This window comes from Pseudonaja textilis, chromosome 2 (assembly GCF_049901715.1).
Source record: "Pseudonaja textilis isolate UNSWEBS1 chromosome 2, rPseTex1.2, whole genome shotgun sequence".
Classification (NCBI taxonomy): domain Eukaryota; kingdom Metazoa; phylum Chordata; class Lepidosauria; order Squamata; family Elapidae; genus Pseudonaja; species Pseudonaja textilis.
In genome coordinates, this window is record NC_141991.1 from 176,101,225 (window position 1) to 176,124,860 (window position 23,636).

The window sequence follows — 23,636 nt, forward strand, 5'->3', positions numbered from 1 at the left end:
ATAGGGGCCAACAGTGTGCAGCAACAGCCAAAAAAGCTAAAGCAATCCTAAGTTGCATTAACAGAGGGATACAACTGAGATCAAGTAAGGTACTAATATCACTCTATAAAGCCTTAGTAAGACCACACCTAGAGTACTGCATCCAGTTTTGGTCACCACGTTATAAAAAAGATGTTGAGGCTCTAGAAAAAGTGCAGAGAAGAGCAACCAGGATGATTAGGGGACTGGAGGCTAAAACATACAAGGAACGATTGCAGGAACTGGGCTTGGCTAGTCTAGTGAAGAGAAGGACCAGGGGAGACATGATAGCGGTCTTCCAATATTTGGGGGGCTGCCATGGGGAGGAAGGGGTCAAGCTATTTTCTAAAGCCCCTGTGGGCCAGACAAGGAATAATGGATGGAAGCTGAACAAGGAGAGATTTAACCTGGAAATAAGGAGAAACTTTCTGACAGTGAGAACAATCAACCAATGGAACAGCTTTGCCCTCGGAAGTTGTGGGAGCACCATCACTTGAGACTTTCAAGAAGAGATTGGACTGCCATTTGTCAGAAATGGTGTAGGGTCTCCCGCCTGGGCAGGGGGTCGAACTAGATGACCTACAGGTTCCTTCCAACTCTGATTACCTGTTTTCTGTAATCAAGAGCTGGCACTTCACCTGGACACCGGAATAAAGTGAGGAGAGTCTAGGGATGATGGTTAGGGCATCCTGAGAGGATGACTGAGGTACAGGTAGTCCTCAACTTACAACAGTTCGTTTAATGACTGCTCAAAGTTACAACAGCACTAAAAAAGTGACTTGTACTAGTTTTTCACACTTACAACTGTTGTAGGTCACGTGATCAAAATGCAGACACTTAGCATCTGATTCATATTTATGATGGCTGCAGTGTCCCAGGGTCATGTGATCACCTGTTGCAACCTTCTGACAAACAAAGTCCAACAGGGAAGCAAGATTCACTTAACCATATTTCTAATTTAACTGCAATGATTCATTTAAAAACCATGGCAGGAAAAGTCATAAAATGAGGCAAAGCTCATTTAACAACTGTCTCGCTTAGCAACATAAATTTTGGACTCAGTATGGTTCTAAGTCAAAGTCTACCTGAACTGGATTTTTTAGTTTTTGGTTTTAGTTGTTTAATTAGGGTTGGAAGCTGCTCAGAATATGGATGGCCATACAATTTTTTAAAAAATAAATAAAATAAATATCTTCCCCTAGCTCCACAAAACATCTTGTGAAAATTATGTATTTGATGCCTAATGCTGTCAGACCCAGAGTCCTGTCCAATTTCCCTTCCCATCTATTTTCCAACTGATTGCAAGGGAAGGGTCTATATTTTAAAAAATTAATAAGTAGTCATGGGTAATGGGATTCTGATTTAGTCTCTGAGTAGCCAAGCAGGACACAACAAGGCAAGAAAGAAAATGTGTTTTGCCATTAGGTAGAGGCAAATACGTGGCAGCTTGGGTACCTATGAAATGTTCAACCTCCACATATCACTGAATGTATTTTAATCAAAGTGATGAGGATCTTTTTCATCAAGTGCCCTGAGCTCTGGAAGCACAATATAACTCACAGAAAAAAAAAGTCAGGTTCCATGGTGATTTATAGTTATCTGCAAATGGCTGACCATCTAACTGGGGATATGAGGATTGGTTGATAATGTTCCTATAATCATGTCATACTAAATACCACAGCACCAAACCTTTTATCTCAGGGATTACTATATAGGATCTAGATTACATTCTCCTCTCCTATCTTTTTCTTTCCTCAGATCTGAAAAAAGAAGGCACAACAAGTAAGTAGTTCTCTTTAGAATCTGACGTTTTAAAAGAATATATGGTTTTGTAAAAAAGTGTTGGGCAGTTTAGCAGGATGGGCAGAAGATTCATGACTGTAACAGTAAAATTTTTCAGTTAAATTAACTGGACTTAGAAAGAAAAAGAGGCATGAGGTTTATGAGAGCTGTTACAGCCGCCCCATAAACAATCTTGCTGAGTTTCTGATCTGTCAAAAAGACGCCAGTGAACCATATCCAGCCTCCCCATTTAACCCTTGAAAGAAAACGTAATTATTTTTTCAATATTGTCAGAGCAAATATGCTTTGTCCACTAAGGGGGAATGTACCATATACTGTTATTAGACCATCTGGTTTAATTTTGTTTCTCTTCAGAAACTTGTTACAAAGGGAATGGGGTGACCTATGAAGGTTTGGTGAATGTCACAGCTTCTGGCCTTCCTTGTCAGAAGTGGAGTGCGCAGGTAAGACCATTTTTCAAGGTGGACAAAAGTAGATTTGCCGTAAAGTAGATTTGAATATCTACCTCCCTCTGGGAATCATTGATATCAAATGATTTCTGGGCTGGGCAAGGAAGTAGATTAGCCTTTGTGTAGAGGAGAAGATTGTTTATGTCAAGTTTATTTGCAGATTAAAAAGGGCTTTATGTTGGGAGACAAACACAGTTTGAAATATATTGCTTAGTAAGAGTCTAAAATGCGAAACACATTGCTGTCATGCTTGAGGATTTTGTCCTTTCTGTGTTACAAAATGAAATGGACTTCCTGTCTAATGTATGGATTAAGATGCAAGTTCTGTTTTGCAGTTCTCACTGATGGATCTGTGGTTATTTCTGTTGAAAAAAAAAAGCACTAAAAATAAGTATGGAAACAAAATTTAAAAAATAGATAAATGTATTTTGAAAAGGAGAAAATTCAGATTCATATTTTCCTGCAGAGCTTTCCTTTGAACAGATAAATGTGGCAGTAGGGTAGACCTGAAAAATGCAAAACATATGGCCGGAAAACAAGTTGATCATTCCATTCATATTTTTAAATGGGGAAGGTGTACCCTAGCACTGATTCATCAGACCTCCTCCCTGGAGCTTTCATTCTTTACAAAATTCTGCTAAGATTGCTTCAAAAGTGCCCAAAATTTTAGAAAATACTTGAAAAATATTTAATATCTTCTCCCCTATCACTAGGTTCCTCATGCACATAGAAAAACACCTGAGATTTTCCCAGAGCTCCTCAATGCAATCAATTATTGTCGTAATCCAGGGGGTGAAAATGTGCGGCCCTGGTGTTATACAAGAGATCCTTCTACCCCATGGGAATACTGCCACATAGCTCAGTGTGAAGACGGTAAGATTTTATTGCAAACATTATTCACAGGGGGAGGATTCTACCGGTTCGTCCCGGTTCAAGTGAACCGGTAGCTCCAAGGATCAGCTGTGAGCGAACTGTTTTGCTGTGATGATCAGCTGTTGGGCCCGCCCGCCCGCCTGGGCTCTAGTCTGTGCTTTATATCCTGGTTTTCAAGCTCAGCTGATTCGCATGGCACAGTGGATTGCCACGCGTCAGATGTTTAACACAGAGAGATTGCTGGAGAAGGTCAGTAGCAAATGCTCTGCGTATGCGCGAAGTGTGCCTTTGGCACGTACATATGCACTCACCAAACCGGTTGTTACGCTGGTTGAATCACACCCCTGATTAATCAGTGGTGGTTTAGTGTGAATTTTACCCAAAAAAATTTAGTCCAAAAGCTCCACGCTTCCTACTTTGAAATTTTTGACTCGGCATTACTCTATGAACTTCTGCTTATGTTTGGAATTTGGTTATAAATACGGGTAGTGACTTACAACCATTAGTGTTTAGTGGTTGTTCAAACAACAGTGTTACACTGTTTCAGTGTTACAACAGCACTGAAAAAAGTGACTTCTGATCGTTTTTCACATTTTTGGTAACTTACCATAGTACATTAAAATTGATTGTCCCAAAGGTGCTTTTTCCAAAAGTCAACTGGACTTTCTTGTTTTGTTCTTTGAAAATATTTCACTTCTCGGAACTGAAGAAGCTTCTTGGATGAGAAGTGAATTATCTTCAAAGAAAAAAACCCAAAGAAAGTCCAGTTGCCTTTTGGAAAAAGCACTTTTGGGACAACCATAAACCTGGATGATTGAGAATCTCCATAGATATTAAGGTTGACTAGTACCAATAATTAAATCTGATAATCAATTATGCTTTATTTCAGGTTGAAAGTTAACCAATAAAGACCCATCTGCTTTCAAATGTATTAAGTTGCAAGGGTTTACTGTACAGTACAGTAATAAAATTAAGTATATCACTGGATCTGAGCTATTCACATTTGTTTCTTCTTTCTTATGAAGAACATGTCTCTGCCATGTTCTTCATATTTCATTAAAATCAAAATAGTGATTCATCAACAATTGAACTACATCATAAAGTCAATGTAGAAGTGGATGTGGATTTGATTTGGAGTTTTGGCACTTGTAAGAAGAGGAGGGATGACTTAACACTCCTAATCTGCAGATTTTTCCTTGGAACAGTCGCACAGTATTTTAACCTAAATGGGGCATATTGCTAGTTCTAAAATCATTTGGAGGTCACATGTGAAAGGGAGTATTAAAATAGTTTTAGAAAAGTTTGATGGCCCCTTTCAGGACTGGGTGAAACACAAGGAATGCTTGCAACAAAATATCCCCCCTTGGAGGGTCAGGTGTGATATTTAGAAGGCTCATGCAGCGACTGTGAAGATTGTCCCCAGCTGTCAGTTTATGCATGCATATGTAGAGCTGTTTTGCTGGCAATCTCAGTGAAAGATTGTCTGAGCTTTTTAAAACAGCTGCAGTCTGGCTTTCCAGAGAAGGTGTCTGCTTTAATGTTACAGGAGGAGGTGTTTTGCTTGGACCAAATTGGAATTTTGAACAGTGGTTCTGTCAAATGCATTGTTCCACTCCATTAAATATTTCTGTCCATTATTTATTTTTGCCATTTGAGGACTAAGAATGCTAAAATTTTCTCCTCAAATATTTTTGTGCACTCAAAACAAGGACCCCAATTCCTATTCCCTTCAGGCTGCTCCCATAATTTCCATGGCAATATGATAATAGCATAAGCAACTGTGCCTCTAAAATCGAAGTCTCATGTTGTTTCTATTTTAGATTCCCTGGCACTAGGAACAACACAGTTGAGTACAGCATCTCCACATTTCCCTTTCTTCTCTCCTACCTATTCCATGACTGTCATCATCTCTGTCATCTCCAGCTTTGCGATGGTCATCATTCTCATTGTTACAGTCCTGGTTTGTTGTCGGAGACGCAAGCAATGGAAAAACAAAACAAGGTAAGTGTTAGTGAGCACAATCAGATTCAGCAAAATGAAGAATGACACCAACTTTGCTGAACTGAAGAGCCGGTTTAGTGTTGTAGTTAAAGAATCCGAAGGGCAGCGAGTTCCAAACTTCCCTTAGGTGTGAAAGTCAAGTGGTTGGCTTTGGGCCAGATTTGTCTCTGTCTTGTCATTCTATTTCTATGCGCAGAGCGATGTATTTTGTGATTTTTCTCCAGTTCTTTCTCTTCTCTTCTCCTGTCTCCAGATACTGCCACATCCACTATCCAGACTTTTTTTTGTCTTTCTTATGGACAATGGTTGAGTCTGGGATACTATGTGGCAAGGGCTTGTTTATCTCAGTTCTAAACTCCCACCATAATTTAGTTTCTTCACTTTCTAATTACTTTGTTTTGTAGTCCCACCAGTTTTTGCTTTTAGGCAAGTGGTATTTCTTCAGATCTTCTATTATCACCTCTCCTGCGATAGTTCTGTGTTGTTGCTTTTCCATTACCCTTACGTGGCCATAAATGGGGGTTATATGACCTGAAATTCTATAAAACAGAAGGAATCAGTTTAGGGAAGGGAAGTTTTGTAGATAGGCAGATTTACCTTTTTCTAAGTGTCATTTTTAGTGCAAAGTATCATGGATATAGATGCTCCTAAGAGTAATACTGGAGGCAGGAGTGCATACCTTAAATCGGGGGTCCCAAACCCCTGATCTGTGGACCACACCAGGCCGCGGCATGCCAGAAAAGGGGGCAGCAACCAAGCAAAGACCCAGCATGGGTTGCAGGCAGCCCTGCCCCGGTTCTCAGAAAAACTTCCCTTCACGGAACCTAGTATCCAAAAGGTTGGGGAATGCTGCCTTAAATGACCGGGAAATAAATAACCTCCTAGTTTAATTTGTGTTTTATCAAAATGATAACATTTCTCTATTTATTTATTTAGCATATGGCATGTCATGCACGGACTAGCATTCTAAATTAAAATCCGTGTTTATATATTGTATTTATAATATTCCTCTATTTTTGCATATTCCCTATATCTCGGCTGAATGGATGCTAGAATTTAAGACAGAATAGAATAGAATAAATACTTTATTGGCCAAGTGTGATTGGACACACAAGGAGTTTGTCTTGGTGTAAATACTCTCAGTATACATAAAGAAAAGGTACATTCATTAAGAATCAAGAATCATAACGTACAACACTTAATGATAGTCATAGGGTACAATCAACAATCAAATCATACTAGGAAACAGTCAAGTGGGAGGGGATGGGTGGTAAGGAGTGGTGAGAAGATTAACAGTAACAGTAGTGTACTTTGTAAATAGTTGAACAGTGTTGAGGGAATTATTTGTTTAGCAGAGTGATGGCTTTCAGGAAAAAACTGTTCTTCTGTCTAGTTGTTCTGGTGTGCAGTGCTCTATAGCATCGTTTTGAGGGAAGGACTTGAAACAGTTTGTGATGTGAGGGGTCTGTAAATATTTTCACAGCCCTCTTTTTGACTAGTGCAGTACACAGGTCCTCCATGGAAGGCAGGTGGGTAGTAAGTGTTTTTTCTGCAGTCCCAATTATCCTCTGAAGTCTGTGTCTGTCCTGTTGGGTTGCAGAACCAAACCAGACAGTTATAGAGGTACAGATGATAGACTCAATAATTCCTCTGTAGAACGGTATTAGCAGCTCCTTGGGCAGTTTGAGCTTTCTGAGTTGGTGCAGAAAGAACATTCTTTGTTGTGCTTTTTTGATGATGTTTTTGATGTTAGGTGTCCATTCATGTGATATAGTAGAACCTAGAAATTTGAAGGTCTCTAACTGTTGATACTGTGTTGTCTAGTATTGTAAGAGGTGGTAGTGTGGGAGGATTTCTTCTCAAGTCTACCACCATTTCTACGGTTTTGAGTGTGTTCAGTTCCAGATTGTTCCGGTTACACCACAAGGCAAGTTGTATAACCTCCTGTCTGTATGCAGATTCATCGTTGTCTCAAATGAGACCAATCACTGTTGTGTCATCAGCAAACTTCAGTATTTTAACAGATGGATCATTTGAAATGCAGTCATTGGTATATAAGCAGAAGAGAAGTGGAGATAGCACACAGCCTTGGGGGCCCCTGTGCTGATTGTACAGGTATTGGATGTGATTCCGCCTAGCTTCACCTGCTGCTTCCTGTCTGTTAGGAAGCTTATGATCCACTTACAAGTGTGTTCAGCTACTGCTAGTTGGTTTAATTTACTTAAAAGAGTGTCTGGAATGATGGTATTGAATACTGAACTGAAGACTTCAAAGAGGACCCTTGAGTAGGTATTTGGAGATTCAAGGTGTTGTAGGATATAATGCAGCCCCCAAATCGTTGTTGGTTTGTTTGCAAGGCTTGTTCCAATTAAGCCACAGATTCTTTCTCCCTCATTCATTTCAGAGAATTGGCACCACCAGCTCTGACAACTCTTCCTTCAGAGCTCTTGTTGGACAGGCTGCACCCCAATCCTATGTACCAACGATTGCCTCTACTTCTGAATCCCAAATTATTCAGTTTGGAATATCCACGAAATAATATTGAATATGTGAGAGATATTGGGGAAGGTGCTTTTGGACGGGTCTTTCAAGCAAGGTAAATGAACGGTTACCTACTTATGATTTGGCAGCTATCACTGAGTTCTTTATGTTTAAAGTCCTGCAGGGTTAAATAACCTGAAAACAGCCAGTTATATTAATTGTAAGAAAGACTACGTAATATTAGTTATATCCTCCTGAACTTCCTTCCAGTAAGAGAGATTTCCCATTTATGCCAGGCATGTCAAGGCCTTCGCTGCTGTGGTGCTATTTTGATTAAGAGGGAATTCTGACTTGGATTCTTTTAGTCATGATCACACAAGTAGCAGCTTCATCCATTGGTTCCTCAAACACCAAATATCTGCTGTTCCTTTTATATTGAGCAAAATGACTACTGGGAGAATATATTATCACTTCTTATGGCGATTTCGTACTGCCATGAAGAAGAGTTACAGGAACTGGGTATGCCTAGTTTAATGAAAAGAAGGACTAGGGGTGACATGATAGCAGTGTTCCAATATCTCAGGGGCTGCCACAAAGAAGAGGGAGTCAAGCTATTCTCCAAAGCACCTGAGGGCAGGACAAGAAGCAATGGATGGAAACTAATCAAGGAGAGAAGAAACCTAGAATTAAGGAGAAATTTCCTGACAGTGAGAACAATTAATCAATGGAATGACTTGCCTCCAGAGGTTATACTGCTCCAACACTGGAGGTTTTTAAGAAGAGATTAGATAAACATTTGTCTAAAACGGTATAGGGTTTCCTGCTTGAGCAGGGGATTGGACTAGAACATCTCCAAGGTTTCTTCAAACTCTGTTATTCTGAGTAAAATTAATCTAAATCAGGAGCGTGCAACCCCAAATTTGTAGATTGCACCCAACCACCCAAGATCTAATTTATAGTCCTCCATTCCTGAAGCTTGGCTGGCTGGAGAACTCTGGGAGTTGAAGTCCACACATCTTAAAAGTTGTTAATATTGAGAAACAGTGTTTTAGAAATAATCATGTCATAAGGCAGTTTATTGTAGTAATAGTAGTTTATTTAAACTAGTAATCTTGTAATTCAACTGCTACAGGAAAGGCTTCCTGCATTTGGTGACAGAAAATAGACATAGAAAACCTACTTTCGTGTTAAAGAATGTCCCGGAAATAAGACCCAGTTTTATATATATTTTTTGCCACCCAAAAAGGCACCAGGTCTTATTTTCAGGGGTGTCTTCCACTGAATCACCTCGTGGTGGCGGCAGTGACAGCCCTGCCCATAAGGAGCCTGCTGCCGGCCCACTTCTTCTGCAGCCACTTGTCACCACTTGCGCATGTCGACCCCAACCTCTGTTTTTCTGTCAGAGGTCTTTTGTAAAAAGAAACAGGCGCTGGGTTGATGAATGCATTGCCCCCCAGCCTCATTTCACCATCAGAGGCCTTCAGGAAAGGCTTCTGCAGCTGATAACAGAGCTCCAGACTGACAGTGAAATGAGGCCAGGGGGCACCACACGTATCAATCCAGAGCCCATTTCTTGGCTGCTGAGGCTTTTCCTGAAGGCTTCTGACAGAGAAACAGAGGCCGGGGGCAATATGTGAAGTGGCTGCAGAAGTAGGCCAGAAAGGCAAGGCAAGTGTCAGGGTGTGTGAGGCAACTGTCCAAAGATAAGTAGCAGGGCATCTCCACCCCACACATTCTCACCCTAGCTTAATTTTTACCCATGTGCCTTGCTCCACCCTATGCACCCCGGAGTGAGAGAGGTCTTAACCAGGGCTTATATTGATCACATATGTAAAAAAATCAAGCTAAGTCTTATTTTTAGGGAAGCAATAACATATAAAATATTAAAGTAACGTTTAAAAAAAGTGAAGTCGTGCTTTGAAGGAAGCTATAGCAGTAAGGACTTGTAAATAATTCTTTCCAATTACAGAATTTTAGTTTTGTGTCTGAAAAAAATCCAGATCTTACGTTTTAGCTCTAGAAAGCAATTAAGATACCCCCATCCAAATTACTCAACTGTTCCAACAGTTCAAGGAAGTCACACCATTTTCCTTGCCTCTTTCTCATAGAACAAAATATGTTGCAGCTACGCTAAAAGAGATTCCTGTGGCTCATCATCAGAGCCCAACAGTTTCCTGAAGACATTTCACTGAGCTTAAATATTTGCAAAGTATTTGATGCTCTTGATTGCAAAATTACACATGCCTGACTTGCAGTTGCTTTGCCACGCCGGGTGATTTGATTTCAGACTGGCATTTTGCCTTTTGCTGGCATTTGACAATGATGTGCCATTTGCTGCATTCAGCTGCACCTGTCTGACTGCCGTATGGCCAGAGCAGCTATCATAAAAGCTAGAAATATGTTTTGGAGACTAGAAACACTGAATGGCTCCAGAACAGTAAAACAGCTTGACACTCAATCCAACAGCTGAGCAAGTTGACTCTATGCACTTACTGTTCCCTACTACATATAAGTACAGAGAGTTACTACATGACTAGGATAACTCTTCCTCATGGTCAGACCAGACATATCTATTAACGTGAGATAGTTAGAAGTAGAAATTCTCTCCCTGAGCTTTAATCGTATTCTATTTGAAGTGTGCTCCAAATTACCAATTGCTCTGCATATTCTTTTCTTTTCTTTTCTTATCATTAGCTATTTGAACTTCAGGAAGGATGCAAATAAATAAGCATACTTTATGAAGCAGATATCATTTCCTGCCATGAGCCCTATTATCTAAGTTAGTCTTCCTATATAGGGATGATATACTGGTAGTGATGTGCTGTGATTTCTTGCTATGCTCTATCACATCCTATGTTCTGTCATGATAATAACAATGGGATGGGATCCCATCATAACCAATGAGAAGAAAACGTTTTCCATACAATGCTAAAGTAAAGTAAAGATTGTAGTGTGAATCAAGACAGATATGGTGAGGCTACAGTAATCTCTTGTATCATACTATAACTCATCCTCTTTTAATCCTCCTGTGCCAGTTAATCATGACAGGCTAACAACTGATGTCTGGAAATCTTGTAGTTGCATTCCATAAAGGACTCCATCACACCTGTAACTTTTCCTTCTGCATCTTTCTTTAGGGCTCCTGGACTGCTTCCTTATGAACCTTTCACAATGGTTGCAGTGAAGATGCTCAAAGAAGAAGCTTCAGCAGACATGCAGGCTGATTTTCAAAGAGAGGCAGCTCTCATGGCTGAATTCGACAATCCAAACATTGTCAAACTTTTAGGTACCAAAGCCAATCCTCTCTGCTTTGCCCTTCACATGGTAGATGTAAATTTTAAAACATGTCTTTAGAGTACTGGCTTAACCATCAAAGATGACTTACTGATGAAGGAATTGGCAGTACCAGAACCTGAGGTTTGATCTGGCAAAGCTATGGATACATCTGGCTCCTTAGCATCCTGTGCAAAATTACTTGCAATTTTTGAGAGTCTTCTTTAACCTAATATTTCAAAGGGCCCAACACTTCCCTTTCTTTCCAGAATACAGTGCACCATTTGATAGACTCATTCGGGCCCTTTCCTTCTCTGTCATTTCCCACCAAAGACTATTGAGTGTAGCAATCAGAAACACCTGAAGGGTTTGTTGTGTCTTCTTCTGGCTGAAAGGATTGTCTATATTTCAGCAGCAAAAAAGGAAAAAGAAAACAGGAAATTGACTCTCTGCTGGGTAAATGTGTGTGTGTGTTTATTAACATCACATTGGATATATTAGGAAAGGCCAAAGGGTTATGGGACTGCTGAGCATCCTTTGACCCAAACTTCCATGTGGACACTTTTCTTGGAGTCAGATCCAGATGTTTTCACACTAAGAAATGCTTACTTTTTCTTTTAGAGACAGTTGAAGGCACTAGCAAAAATTCAAACCCGGCTACTGAATGTTCATTAGAAAAGTGTCGTAAAAGTATGATCAAGATTTATGCATTTCTCAGTCTCCATTTTTCCCAATTTAATAGTACGAATGGAGGATTGTATGTTCTGATTATACAATGAACAAAGTTTGTCAACAATGTCCAGTGCCCTCATTTAACTCACAAATGACTATGAGTTTGAATGATGATTGGATGAGAGAAGAGTACTTTGTATATATACCCTTAGGTGATTCCTTGTTTTATTCATTCACATATTCCTGGCATCCAAAGCTAATTGAATCATTCAGTTGTGGTTGAATCCATTGTTACTGGAAGCTAAATGTTTTAAAAAGTGGGACCTGTTGCTAGTGCTGTTAAGAAAAATTCATTTTGGGTAATACAAAATAAATTGTTTTTGGAATTCTTTTCAAGAGGGAGTAAAGCATCTTTGCTACACTCAAAGAGGAAATGTAGTCCTGGCCACTTGTTTTGCAGATGAAATTATTTTGTCTTTTCTTTATGTTGCCTTCTCTTCCTCCCCCTTCTCTTCCTCTTTTACCTCCATTATCAAATGGTTATTTCTGCCCTACAAATAATGTTCCTTTAAAACACCTGCTTTTCTTTAGGATAACTCTTCTGTTTTGTGAATTTAATCTTATTTATTTATATTTAATTCTAAGAATTTATATGGCTGCCTATCCCATAAGCAGTGGTTTCATAGCAGAAAAAGCAAGCTTCCCTTTTGGTAGCCCAACCTGGCAATTTCCCATTGGGTTAAGCTACATTTTTCATCACTTCTGGTAAGCCAACAATGTAGGGGAAGCATAATATGCATTCAACTGTTAGAGGAAACAATGAAACAGGTAGTCCTTGACTTATGACCACAATTGAGCCCAAAATTTCTGTTGTTAAGTGAGTCCTGCCCCATTGTATGACCTTTCTTACTGTGGCTATTAAGTGAATCCTTGCAGTTGTGAAGTTAGTAACAGAGTTAATGAGTGAATCTTGCTCCCCCATTGATTTTGCTTGGCAGAAGGTTACAAAAAGGCGATCATGTGACCCTGGGACACTGCAACCGTCATAAATATGAGACATCTGCCAAGCATCTGAATTTTGATCACAACCTCTGGAATCCTGCAATGGTCATAATGTGTGAAAAAAGGTCATAAGCCACTTTTTTTTTAGTACTGTGGTAACTTTGAACGGTCACTAAACAAACTGACCTCAAGTTGAGGTCTACCTGTATCATGAGACATCAACTATGAAGAGAACCAAGAGGTACTGTTTTTTTCAGCTCCCCCGTTTCCTGGCATATGAAATAACTCTTGCTTATGAAATGATGCAAATAAATCTTGTTTGTCTAATAGGGTTTCTTGATTTCAGGGGTATGTGCTATCGGAAAGCCCATGTGCCTGCTTTTCGAATATATGGCGTTTGGCGACCTAAACGAATACCTGCGTAACCGATCACCACGCAGCCTCTGTAACCCAACCAACAACAACCTCGAGCCAAAGATCAGACCCTCTAGCCTCAACGTGCTCACTCTTTCTTGCACTGACCAGCTCTGCATTGCCAAACAGGTAGCAGCCGGGATGGCCTACCTTTCAGAACGCAAGTTTGTCCACCGGGACCTGGCCACCAGGAACTGTTTGGTAGGAGAAAACATGGTGGTTAAAATTGCTGACTTTGGCCTCTCCAGAAATATGTACTCGGCAGACTATTACAAGGCCAATGAAAACGACGCCATCCCCATACGTTGGATGCCCCCGGAATCTATCTTCTACAACCGTTATACCACCGAGTCCGATGTCTGGGCCTACGGAGTGGTCCTATGGGAAATTTTTGCCTTTGGCATGCAACCCTATTATGGGATGGCTCACGAGGAAGTCATTTATTACGTCAGAGATGGGAATATCCTGTCGTGCCCAGATAACTGCCCTTTGGAGTTGTATAACCTGATGCGCCTTTGTTGGAGCAAGTTGCCTTCGGATAGGCCGAGCTTCGCAGGCATTCACCGTATTCTGGAGCGAATGTACGAGAGGGCAATGGCTACTGAACAGGTGTGAACTGTTGTCCGGAGCAAGGGACTCTCAAACTGAACCCTTCAGGTGTATTGGATAACAAATCTAAGAATTCCCAGACAGACTAATGGCGATCGGGGGTGGGGTGGGGATTGGGTTGGGAAAGACAATTCTTGAACGCAGCATGTCCTTTCTTCTTTCCTCAATGTTTAAATTTGGAAAAAGAAAGAACCTACACTTACCACATCATCTGTCTTTGTCATTATGATTCAGGCAGTGTCTCCCATAGGAAAACGAAGCAGGGTCCAAAAGAGACATCATTGCATTTTTTTAAAAAAATAACTCATTATCTAAATATCATTTTTAGTTTTAAAACTTTCAAATAAAACTTTCTGCCGTGCCTCAGAATCCAGTGTGGCTAGAAAGTACATCAAAACGGATTACTAAAAACAAAACAATAGTTAGCTAACTCAGTAGCAGAATTCCAAGTACAAAATGAACTGAAAGAACAGACAAACCTTGGGTGTGTCAGATTATTTTTGAAAACTCAATTCCAAATAATTTCCAGAATATCTCTGTTGATTTTACACAGCTGTCTCTCTGTATATAATGGTTTTACCTTAATCTGAACATCATCTGATCTAGCTTTGTGTCCTATTCTAACTTTAAGGGCAGTGGTATTTCCTGTTCTCTCTTAGATTGAGGAACTGTACATGAGGAACTGTATTTGAGACCACGGTTGTACCATGGAAATTGTAGGTTCCATCACTTAATGATTTCTTAGTGCTGGTAAGGCTCTTCTAATGGAATTAGATGAATACCACAGCTACAGCTGGGAGGTTGGAATCAAAATAGAAGACATGGTGCACATCAGGTAGAACCTAGGCTTATGAAACAAAACGGAAACCTGTTTGGAGGTGGAAGAACAATTGTGCCATGAAAGTGAAAATTTGCACAAAAGTTCTTGTTTTCAGTTCATAATGTAGTGGTTTGAGGATTTGAACTATTGAATTTTCTAGGGTGTATTCTAATTTCTGTTGTTCTACCTTGCCACGCCTTCTATTTTGAGTTTTCACAAAAATAGGAATTGAGTTAATGTGAGTGGGTATACCAGACAGTGGTTTCTATTATTGCCAATTTTAGTGTATCTATCATTCTAATAGATATTTTGATTCAAGGAATGGGGGTTGCTGAGCCACGTGATTGACTGATTATGTGCCAGCAGATAAGTGTTAACTTTTAGCAACCATGTAGATAGATTCCCCCCGCCCCCATTATAGTCTATCCCTAATATGATCCTTCAAGCTTTCAGTGATGCATCCCTTGCCACTGTAATTGACTATATTCTCCTTGTTGCTGATCATTCTCTTTTACCTTTTCCTTAACTTTTCCCAGCATGATAGAATTCTCACAAGAGCTAGTTCTTAGCAAAATCTTTCCCAAATATGATAATTTGAACCTTGGACATTTAAGCTGTAGGTGAAATCAATTTGTTCTATTATGAATATCCTTTTTTACTGTCCAGGTATTTTCAGGATTATTCTCCAGCACCAAAATTTAAAAAAAACATCAATACATTCTTTCTATTCTGCTTCTTCAAAATCCAACTTTCTTTTCCACAAAGTGTCACAGGGAATACTATTGCTTGCCCTTTTTTGATATATCTAGGTATAGGCTCTTTATGATATCTGAACATGTTTTCCAAGGCTTTCGTAGTTGCTCTACCAAGTGCTAATCTGTAGCATATTTCTTGACTGTTTATTCCTTTACTATTGATCAGGGATCTCAAAACTTGGCAGCTTTAAGACATGCTGGCTGGGGAATTCTGGGAGTTGAAGTCCACAAGTCTCAAAGTTGCCAAGTTTGGAGACCTCTGTGATTGATGGTTGATCCTAAAAGGCAGACGCTATCCACCACTTTGATATCTTTGTTGCCAATTCTAAGGCCAATAGTTCTATTTGTACCATGAGTTTGTTTTATTCTACAGTTAATTTCAGTTCTTAGTTTTCATTAAGTTGAAAACTAGTAGAGGCGGGAAAGAGGCAACAATGAATTCTACTTCTAATCATATTTCCATGCATTCTCACACTCATTCTGTACCTCAAGTTCATCTTCTTAAAGGACATTTTGTTTAAAGCTAGATTCAGCAGGAGATCTTTCGATTATACATTAAGATAATTCAGAAACAACTGGTTGCATTTTCTCTTTCTGAGATACCCCACAAAGCTGCCCATTACCAGCTCCTTATTTTCCTCACTGAATCCCTCATATGCCTCACATACTTCTAGGACCGAAAACAAATATCTGGATTATATGGCCACAATGACACATCTCTTGGTGGATGGATTTCTTAACCAAACATCAATGCCCTATTGGAGGCTTTATTAAGAATGGAGTCATACAAGTGGTGAAAGGTAAACAAATGTCTTCCTAGCTTTTTCCTTAAGAAAGCCTTCATTGTTATACTGTGAATTGGCCTCATCCTGCTGATTTTTGGCGGTGATGTAGTGGTAGAGTTGAAAAGAAAAGGTGGCTCTTTCTAGCCTTACATTCCAACCTTTGTGGGATTAGTGGGAAATAGAGAGTCAAAGTCTATGATGCTTAGTAGCCTTTAGTTGCAAAGCAAAGGAGCATAGATTCCTCAAACTGTGTGGAAAAACCAGTTCTCAGAAAGTTGGTCCAATATATCTTCAGAGCTCCAGATTTGGAAATGCTGTTGAAATCCTTTCTTGCAAATAAATAAGAGGGAATAAACAAGGACAAATCTTGTTTTACATCTTTCAATGGTGAATACTATTTTTCGGATCACTTAGGATAAGGGTGAAATTCAACCACCTCGCACCACCTCGGTGGTAGTGACGATTTGAATTGGTTGGCCCCACCCATACCCGCCTGCCTTCATCCTTTTGGAGACTGAGTCCCACCAAGCCACGCCCACAGAGCTGGTACGGAAAAATTTTGAATTTCACTCCTGGATTAGCAGCTATTATTTTGATTAAATACTGTCTCAGTGGCAGAAATTCTTATTGGTTTATCCAAGTATAATGTAAACTACAAGGATACAAAAGAAAATAATGGGGAAACAAGGGAGGGAGAAGGGAAGGGAAAAATGTAGGACAAAGGGAAGAAAGAAAAAGTGCAGTAGAATAAGATAACAGAATCAAACCTCAAGTTTTTACTTTTATGTAATTATATAGACTAGCCATTTCTATAGCAACAAACCTATCTAATTGGCAAGTGCCAAAATCAAAGCTTCATCCCCCCTGAACCTCAAGCACAAAGTCCAAGAGTGGTTTCCAAGTAGAAACAACATTAATTGTGTACTTTTCTTTAATCAGAGCAGTCAATTTGGTCATCTCTGTTAGCTCCATCAACTTTATCAGCCATTCATCCATTGTGGGAATCAGTGTCCTTCCATTTTTGTGCATAAAGTAATCTTGCTTCCATCAACAAACAGTATATAACATCAAAGTACCATTTTTTTCAAAACCTTTTTCCATTAAACCCCAAAGAAAAGCCTCTGGTTTTATCTTTATATTCACTTTAATGATCTTCTGTATTAAGATGTGAATCCTATTCCAATATTTCTTTGTTTTGTCACATGTCCACCATATTGTCTCAAGGGGAGTTTAAGTTGCTTTTCTGTTGCCCTTTTATAGCTGGGTTTCTCTTTTGGTTTTGAGTATTTGAATATATCTCATGCTATGTCCCCACCCGTGTCATTTGGACTCATAGAGGCAGATGCAGTTTCATTTCATAGACTAGATTATTGCTGTTTTACTGATAATATATCAGGTTTCTGAATTAAGAAACCAGTGCAGTGAACCAAAGCGCATCCCAAAACAAGAGATTTAAAGTTTATGTTTGGATTTAAATACTGGATGGGGAATCCAAGTAGAATCCAGAAAAGGTCAATTGACAGATTTTGTGGTGAATCTAAGCAGCAACAATCAATATTTGTTAGTTTTGTTTCACCAGATATCTTGAAAAATAAACAACGAGTGACAAATCAGAAACAACTACTCATAGAAATGGTCATTATCTTCTGCCATTTTGTTCAAATGCGAATGCAAAGGATATCACAAGTATGACGAGAACAACTTTTCAGGCAGCTGGGATGGACACATTTATACAATAAGACATATCAGAATTTTCAAAAGCCAAAGATTAGAGCAATTAGAGCTTTTTGTATGACATCAACTGAGACTACATGAGGATGTGCAAGTTTTCCTTTTTCCATAGCCTATCATTGCAAAAATGCCATATCAAAGGTTAATTCTGGAAATCGAAGTATGCAATGTATAAACCTGTTTCTAATTTTATAACTTTTGTTTCATACAATATAGAAATAAACTTTATTTTACATTGATATTGGAGACTTATTTTGAATGGCATATTGTCTGTTGTGGTTCCTCCTCAATATCACTCCATAAAAGGTGACATTTATGGAAAGCAAAATATAATCTCCTTTTTGCGTTGCAAACTTATCATATACAAATAAATTATCCCCAGATTGAAAGCAAGCCCCGCCTCTCATGGTTCAGGAATGAACTCAAAATGTATGTATTTAATGTTTGTTTAGAAGTCAGGGGGAATTGGCTTTACAGTTCTTATTTAAAAGTTTTATTATTGTTTTTGTAGCATTTTTCTAGGCCACCCATAGCCATTAAGGAACTGCACAACATATGAACTTGCTAAACAAACAAGCCAATATATTACTTTTTAAAATATGAATAATTCTGTTTCTGCAATCTGTTTGGTTAGTATCAGATTTCCAGAGTGCAGTCATTTTGGAGCTATGACTTGCTGATCTCTGTTCTAAATGATTTTTCTTACATCTGATTTTATATTTGGTTTGAATACTATGGGGATTTGTCCTCAAAGAAAAGGTCATGGGAAGATACATCAGATTTTTCTCCTTAAAAAATTCAGCCCCACTCATTTTTATGTAGATGTATACCTGGGACCCCAGAAGCAGTCACCAAATAAATATCAGTCACTGACTGCAAAATTTTGACTGCCATATTACTTCTGGGACACTCCACCTACAAACATATATATATAATCTACCATCACCGAGACCATGAATGGGTAGCAACTGTAGTTGCACACTGATTCACAACTTATTATGAATGACAGTTTTACGTGTGCTTAAAACATAACAGCTACTGTTGAAATGCTGCAAATATAAGCTCATTTCAAGCCTCCTATATTGACTTTGACTGCAAGGGGAGTACATGGTATGTATTGACCAGGTGCAGAGGGATATTTCTGTGCTTCAATCATAGAGGACTTTGAATTTTTGTGACTTTAGCTGGAGGATCAACATCCTGTGTAAACAAATAGCTTGGTGAAGAGCTGATCCAGTAGGGTTAGTGAATGAAAAGAGTATCATTCATTCTCCTTGGCAGTGATATCACTGACTTCTAAATTTACCAGTTGTAATTTGGAGATGGGTTTAGTTCATGATCCGGGATGCCAAGAAATGAGACAGGCAGGGTTGGATTACAGAGGAGGAGGGTAGGGATCTTGAGCCCAGCAAGCAGAATGATACAGCATGTCTCCAAGAAAAGAACAGGAAGTTCTTAAGGTCCAGACATGTGACGGTCTGTTGAGGAAAACAGCAAGTGCACTTCACTCCTGGTGAAAAATCTGCAGAGCTATGGAATGGCTGGAAATCCTTTCACATCCACTTACAATCCCACGGTAGCTGATCTGAGAAATAGGGTGCAAATTGCAGCTGTGGACTTGTAAGGCCCTAAGCAATTCCTAATAAAGAGATCAGAAAGACTTAATTTTTTCTGATGCAATCACGGAAAGGATGAGTTTCGTCTGCAAAAGGAGCGCTCACATGAAATCTCATGGCACTTATCATTCTAATAATTTAATATTTGTGCCTTGAGACATGCAAGGTTGGCCTTAGGCTAAGGCTGAGTAGGCACTGGCTAGGATGCCAATGCTTAGAACAGCGGTTGTAAGCTTTTTGGCATGAGGGACAGATTTCGTGCAGGACAATTTTTCCATGGACCGGGGGAAGGGGTGGAGGGTGAATGTGCAACCTAGATCCTTCACATGTGCAGCTTACAATAGGGTTTGTGCTCCTATGAGAATTGAATGCCAGATGATATGAGGTGGAGTTGAAGCTGTGATTCTAGTGCTGAAGAGCAGCTGCAAATACAGATGATCTTCTTGCTCGCTGCACACCTGCAGCTGTGCAGCCCAGTTCCTAACAAGCAACAGACCAATACTGGTCCATAGCCTGGGGGTTGGGGACCCCAGCTTAGAGGATCCTGCAGTGCCCCTCTTTGAGAATCATTCTAAAAATGTAAATCTTCAATTGACGGCAGACGATGCCATCAGTCGGTTAATCGCACCAAACTCGATTATCTTGTAAGCAATTGACAAAAAATAAAAATAAATAAAATAAATATCAAGGACCTGGTTTCAGAAGGCATAAAAAAAATAACGAGCTGCTGTTTCAGGCCTAACATTTAAACCATTTTGCAATAGAATTGTAGGGGTTTTATGAACCCCCCCCCCCCCCCCTTTTTTTTTTTTTTTTTTTCCTCTTTTTTTTCTTTTTTTTTTTTTTTTTTATAGGGTTTTACGGGATCAGATCGGGGAATTACCCAATCCAGTATCTTGTTTCCTATGGGGGAAAGCCCAATGATTCTGGAAAGATGTGGCCAGTTGCAAATAAAAATAGACATCAAGGATGGAGTGTGTTGCCTTTTTCACAGAGTGCTTTTAAAGATAAGCATACATTTCCTTGCATTGAGTGGGTAGAACTAAACCTCCTCCATAAAGCCCTTGGTCCAGCAGAGATGCATTGCTCATTCCTGCAAGCGTATCATTCTTGCTCAAAGAAACACTGACCTGTCTTCTGATGGGCAGAAGCTACTGTTACCCAATCAAGCCAATCAGCACAGCATTCCTTTGGTCAGAAGCAGAACTCGTGGTATTTACTGGAAACCCTATTTCCTTGAATATCTGACAAAGAAAAATACCCTTTTAGGGATTGGCACAGACTCTTCTAATGCAAGCTGCGATGTTTCAGTTGCTGTCCAGTTTTATTAGCGACTTCCATGACAGAAACCAAACTAATGAGGCTGTTGTTTATTCCAAGCCATATGTTGACTCAGCACGATGTTGCACAAATATTTTTCTTGGCTAACTTACTGTGTAATTAAGCACCCATTTTGAAACAATGTTTCTACCCCCCTACCCCCCCCAAAAAAAGAACAAACTGAATGGGCCCAAGAGTTTCCTAATTTGTTTAAAATGTTTTAGAGGATTTGGAAAGATAAGGCTCTGTTTTAAGAAACACAGAGTGTACATAATGGAATCAAACTGATGATTCCACGAAAGCTAACAAAAGAATATTTTCCCCCCACTGAGAAAAGCTTGTTTAATCAGCCTCTTCCCAATTTGACATCCTCCAGGTACATTGGGATTATACCGTGTTTCTCATATAATAAGGCCGGGTCTTATTTTTTTTTGAGCCCCAAAAATGGCTAGGCCGTCTTTTGGGGAGGGTGACTTAATTCCCCGCCACACACCTTGCATCTTTGGGTGGTCGGGTGGCATTGGCAGGGGCTTAATTTGATTTCATGCCTATAAAATATGCTGGGACTTCCTATTGGGGAGGCCATTGTTGGAGAAACAGGGTAGTTTCCAACATCCAGATGATTAATCTGGAGATCCTATTTTCTGAGTTCAAATTCAGCTTTGGTACGTGTACGATGCACAGCAGAATTGAGGAGCAACAAAAGGGGAGGGAGGGCATAAGCAATTTGAAAGAATTATAGAAATCAATCTGCGTTAATAACTTAAAAAGAAAATCTTTTAGGCCATTTTGAAATTCAGTTTCTACTTTAAGGAAGTCCAGGTAGTACTCCATTTACAATGGTTCATTTAGTGACTGTTTAAGTTACAGCAGCATTGAAAAAAGGGACTTAATGATGGTTTTTCACACTTATGACCATTGCAACATCCCCATGGTCACATGATTTACATTCTGATGCTTGATGATTGGTTCGTATTTATGACGGTTTTGCGACCTTATGACAAGCAAAATCAATGGGGAAGCCAGATTGACTGAACAACCGTGTTAAACAACGGCAGTGATTCAATTAACCAATGTGGCAAGGAAAAAAGTAGTAAAATGGGACAAAGTTTCTCACTTAGCAACATAAATTCTGGGCTCAATTGTATTCCTAGGTTATGCACCAGCACCCACAATGCAATGCGCCTTGCCCCCCCTGTACATGCGTGCGCAATACCCCTGCCCCGCCTCCTTACCTGCATTGCACATGCACGTGCCTCCCAGCTGATTTTCTGCCCGTTTGAGGCCATTTTCACCCTCCCGGAGGCTTGAAGGAAAGCCTCTGCAGCCTCGGGAGGCCGAAAAATAGGCCTTCCAGAAATACTGGAAGTGCCCATTTTCAACCTCCGGAGGGCCTCTGGAGCCTGGGGGAGGCTGTTTTCACCCTCCCGTTTCAACACTTCTGGTATTTCCAGAAGGCCCATTTTTCAGCCTCCTGAGGCTGCAGAGGCTTCCCTCGAGCCTCCGGGAAGGCAAAAACAGCCTCAAACGGGCCAAAAATAAGCTGGGACGCGTGCACATGCGCAGTGCAGGTAAGTTTGGCTGGGACTAACGTGCCCACACAAATGACTCTGCGTGCCACCTGTGGCATGTGTGCCATAGGTTCGCCATCATGGTCCTAGTGCTATCATCTTCCAGCCTCCCCAACAATGATTGTTTTTCTTTTGGTGAGTTAGTGAAATTGAACAAGCTGAACCTTTCCAATGGGCTAAACCTCTGTTCTTTTTATCGTATGAGGATAATTTAAAAAAACAACGACTGTTCTTTGGCACCGTAAGGTGAGTTGACCTCATATTGCTTCTTGCTTTCCAGGAGAAATATAATAATCTATCGTGTTGTTCTCTTTAAAGGGAGCATTCCACACAGCTTATCTATTCTTATTATTTCATTTTGTTGTGTTTCCAAAAGATTTTAAAGAAAGTCTCCATTTTAATATGGTCCTGAATTCAAAAGACCACTGTAAAAAAATACCCAAGTATTTCACAATTTTGTATGACCTTCCAAGACCACACATGTGTTTTCCCCCCCTTTGTGCAATGGGCAGGTTTCCCACATAGGAAGGCAAACAACAATCACAATTTTGACTTTAAAATTAAAAGCTATATTCGTTTGCAGATTTTACTCTCTTTTAGCCAGCCCAATAATAAGCAGCAATTCAAAAGAGAATAAATGTGGACTATACTATGCTGACCGCCTTTCTTTGTAACCTAGGAACAAAGGTTTAAGATAGAATATGAGGCCAAGTGTACTTAATAGGACAATCCTGTGCAGTTACAGGTCCTTGGCTTATGACCGTAATGGAGCCTGCCCAATATATAGTCTGTTGTTAAGGTATTTATATTTATTTAGTAGCTGGAGCAAGTGGGTTTGTGCAATGAGCCAGAACACACAATGATAGCTTACTGGTTGGAGAATGCTGGTTCCTGTGTGAGGGAATCTGCGCTGCGATTGGTTGCTGCGGGTCTGGAGGGAGAGTTTCCCTTTTCCCCTGCCTTTTTCTTCCGTATGCCCCGTGTGCTCCGTGATTTACCTCATGATGCTCCTATTTGCCTAACTATCTTGTTTGCTGTAAATATAGATGTAAAATATATTTATATAAAACTACAAGTTTGTGTCAGCGACTCTGGCTTCATTTGGAGACTGGCTGTGCAATTCCTTGACAGTCACATGTAGCAACGGCCATTAAGTGAAGCATCTCACTTAATGACCCCCCCTTCCTTTTTTGGTAGGGGTGGGGGCTTGGACAATCTAGAACTGCACCCCCTACAGTCCGATCTAAGCATCGTTCACAAAATTGTCTGCTATAACATCTTGCCTGTCAATGACTTCTTCAGCCTCAATCACAATAATACACGGGCAAACAACCGATACAGATTCAAAGTAAATCGCTCCAAACTCAATTGCAGAAAATAACGATTTCAACAACAGAGTGGTCAACGCGTGGAACGTCCTACCCGACTCTGTTGTTACAGCCT

At 39.9% G+C, this 23,636-nt stretch overlaps 1 protein-coding gene across 1 annotated transcript in view; it reads left to right on the forward strand.

The window, feature by feature from the left end:
* Window positions 1-15,108, forward strand: part of MUSK (muscle associated receptor tyrosine kinase) — a 44,600-nt gene extending 29,492 nt beyond the window's left edge. Inside the window, exons 11-17 of the mRNA XM_026713434.2 lie at window positions 1,777-1,800; window positions 2,176-2,264; window positions 2,984-3,143; window positions 4,964-5,144; window positions 7,549-7,740; window positions 10,763-10,911; window positions 12,919-15,108. Coding sequence (XP_026569219.2) covers window positions 1,777-1,800; window positions 2,176-2,264; window positions 2,984-3,143; window positions 4,964-5,144; window positions 7,549-7,740; window positions 10,763-10,911; window positions 12,919-13,601 — 1,478 coding nt within the window. The 3' untranslated portion in view covers window positions 13,602-15,108. The remainder of the gene's footprint in view (window positions 1-1,776; window positions 1,801-2,175; window positions 2,265-2,983; window positions 3,144-4,963; window positions 5,145-7,548; window positions 7,741-10,762; window positions 10,912-12,918) is intronic.
* Window positions 15,109-23,636: the final 8,528 nt, after the last annotated feature.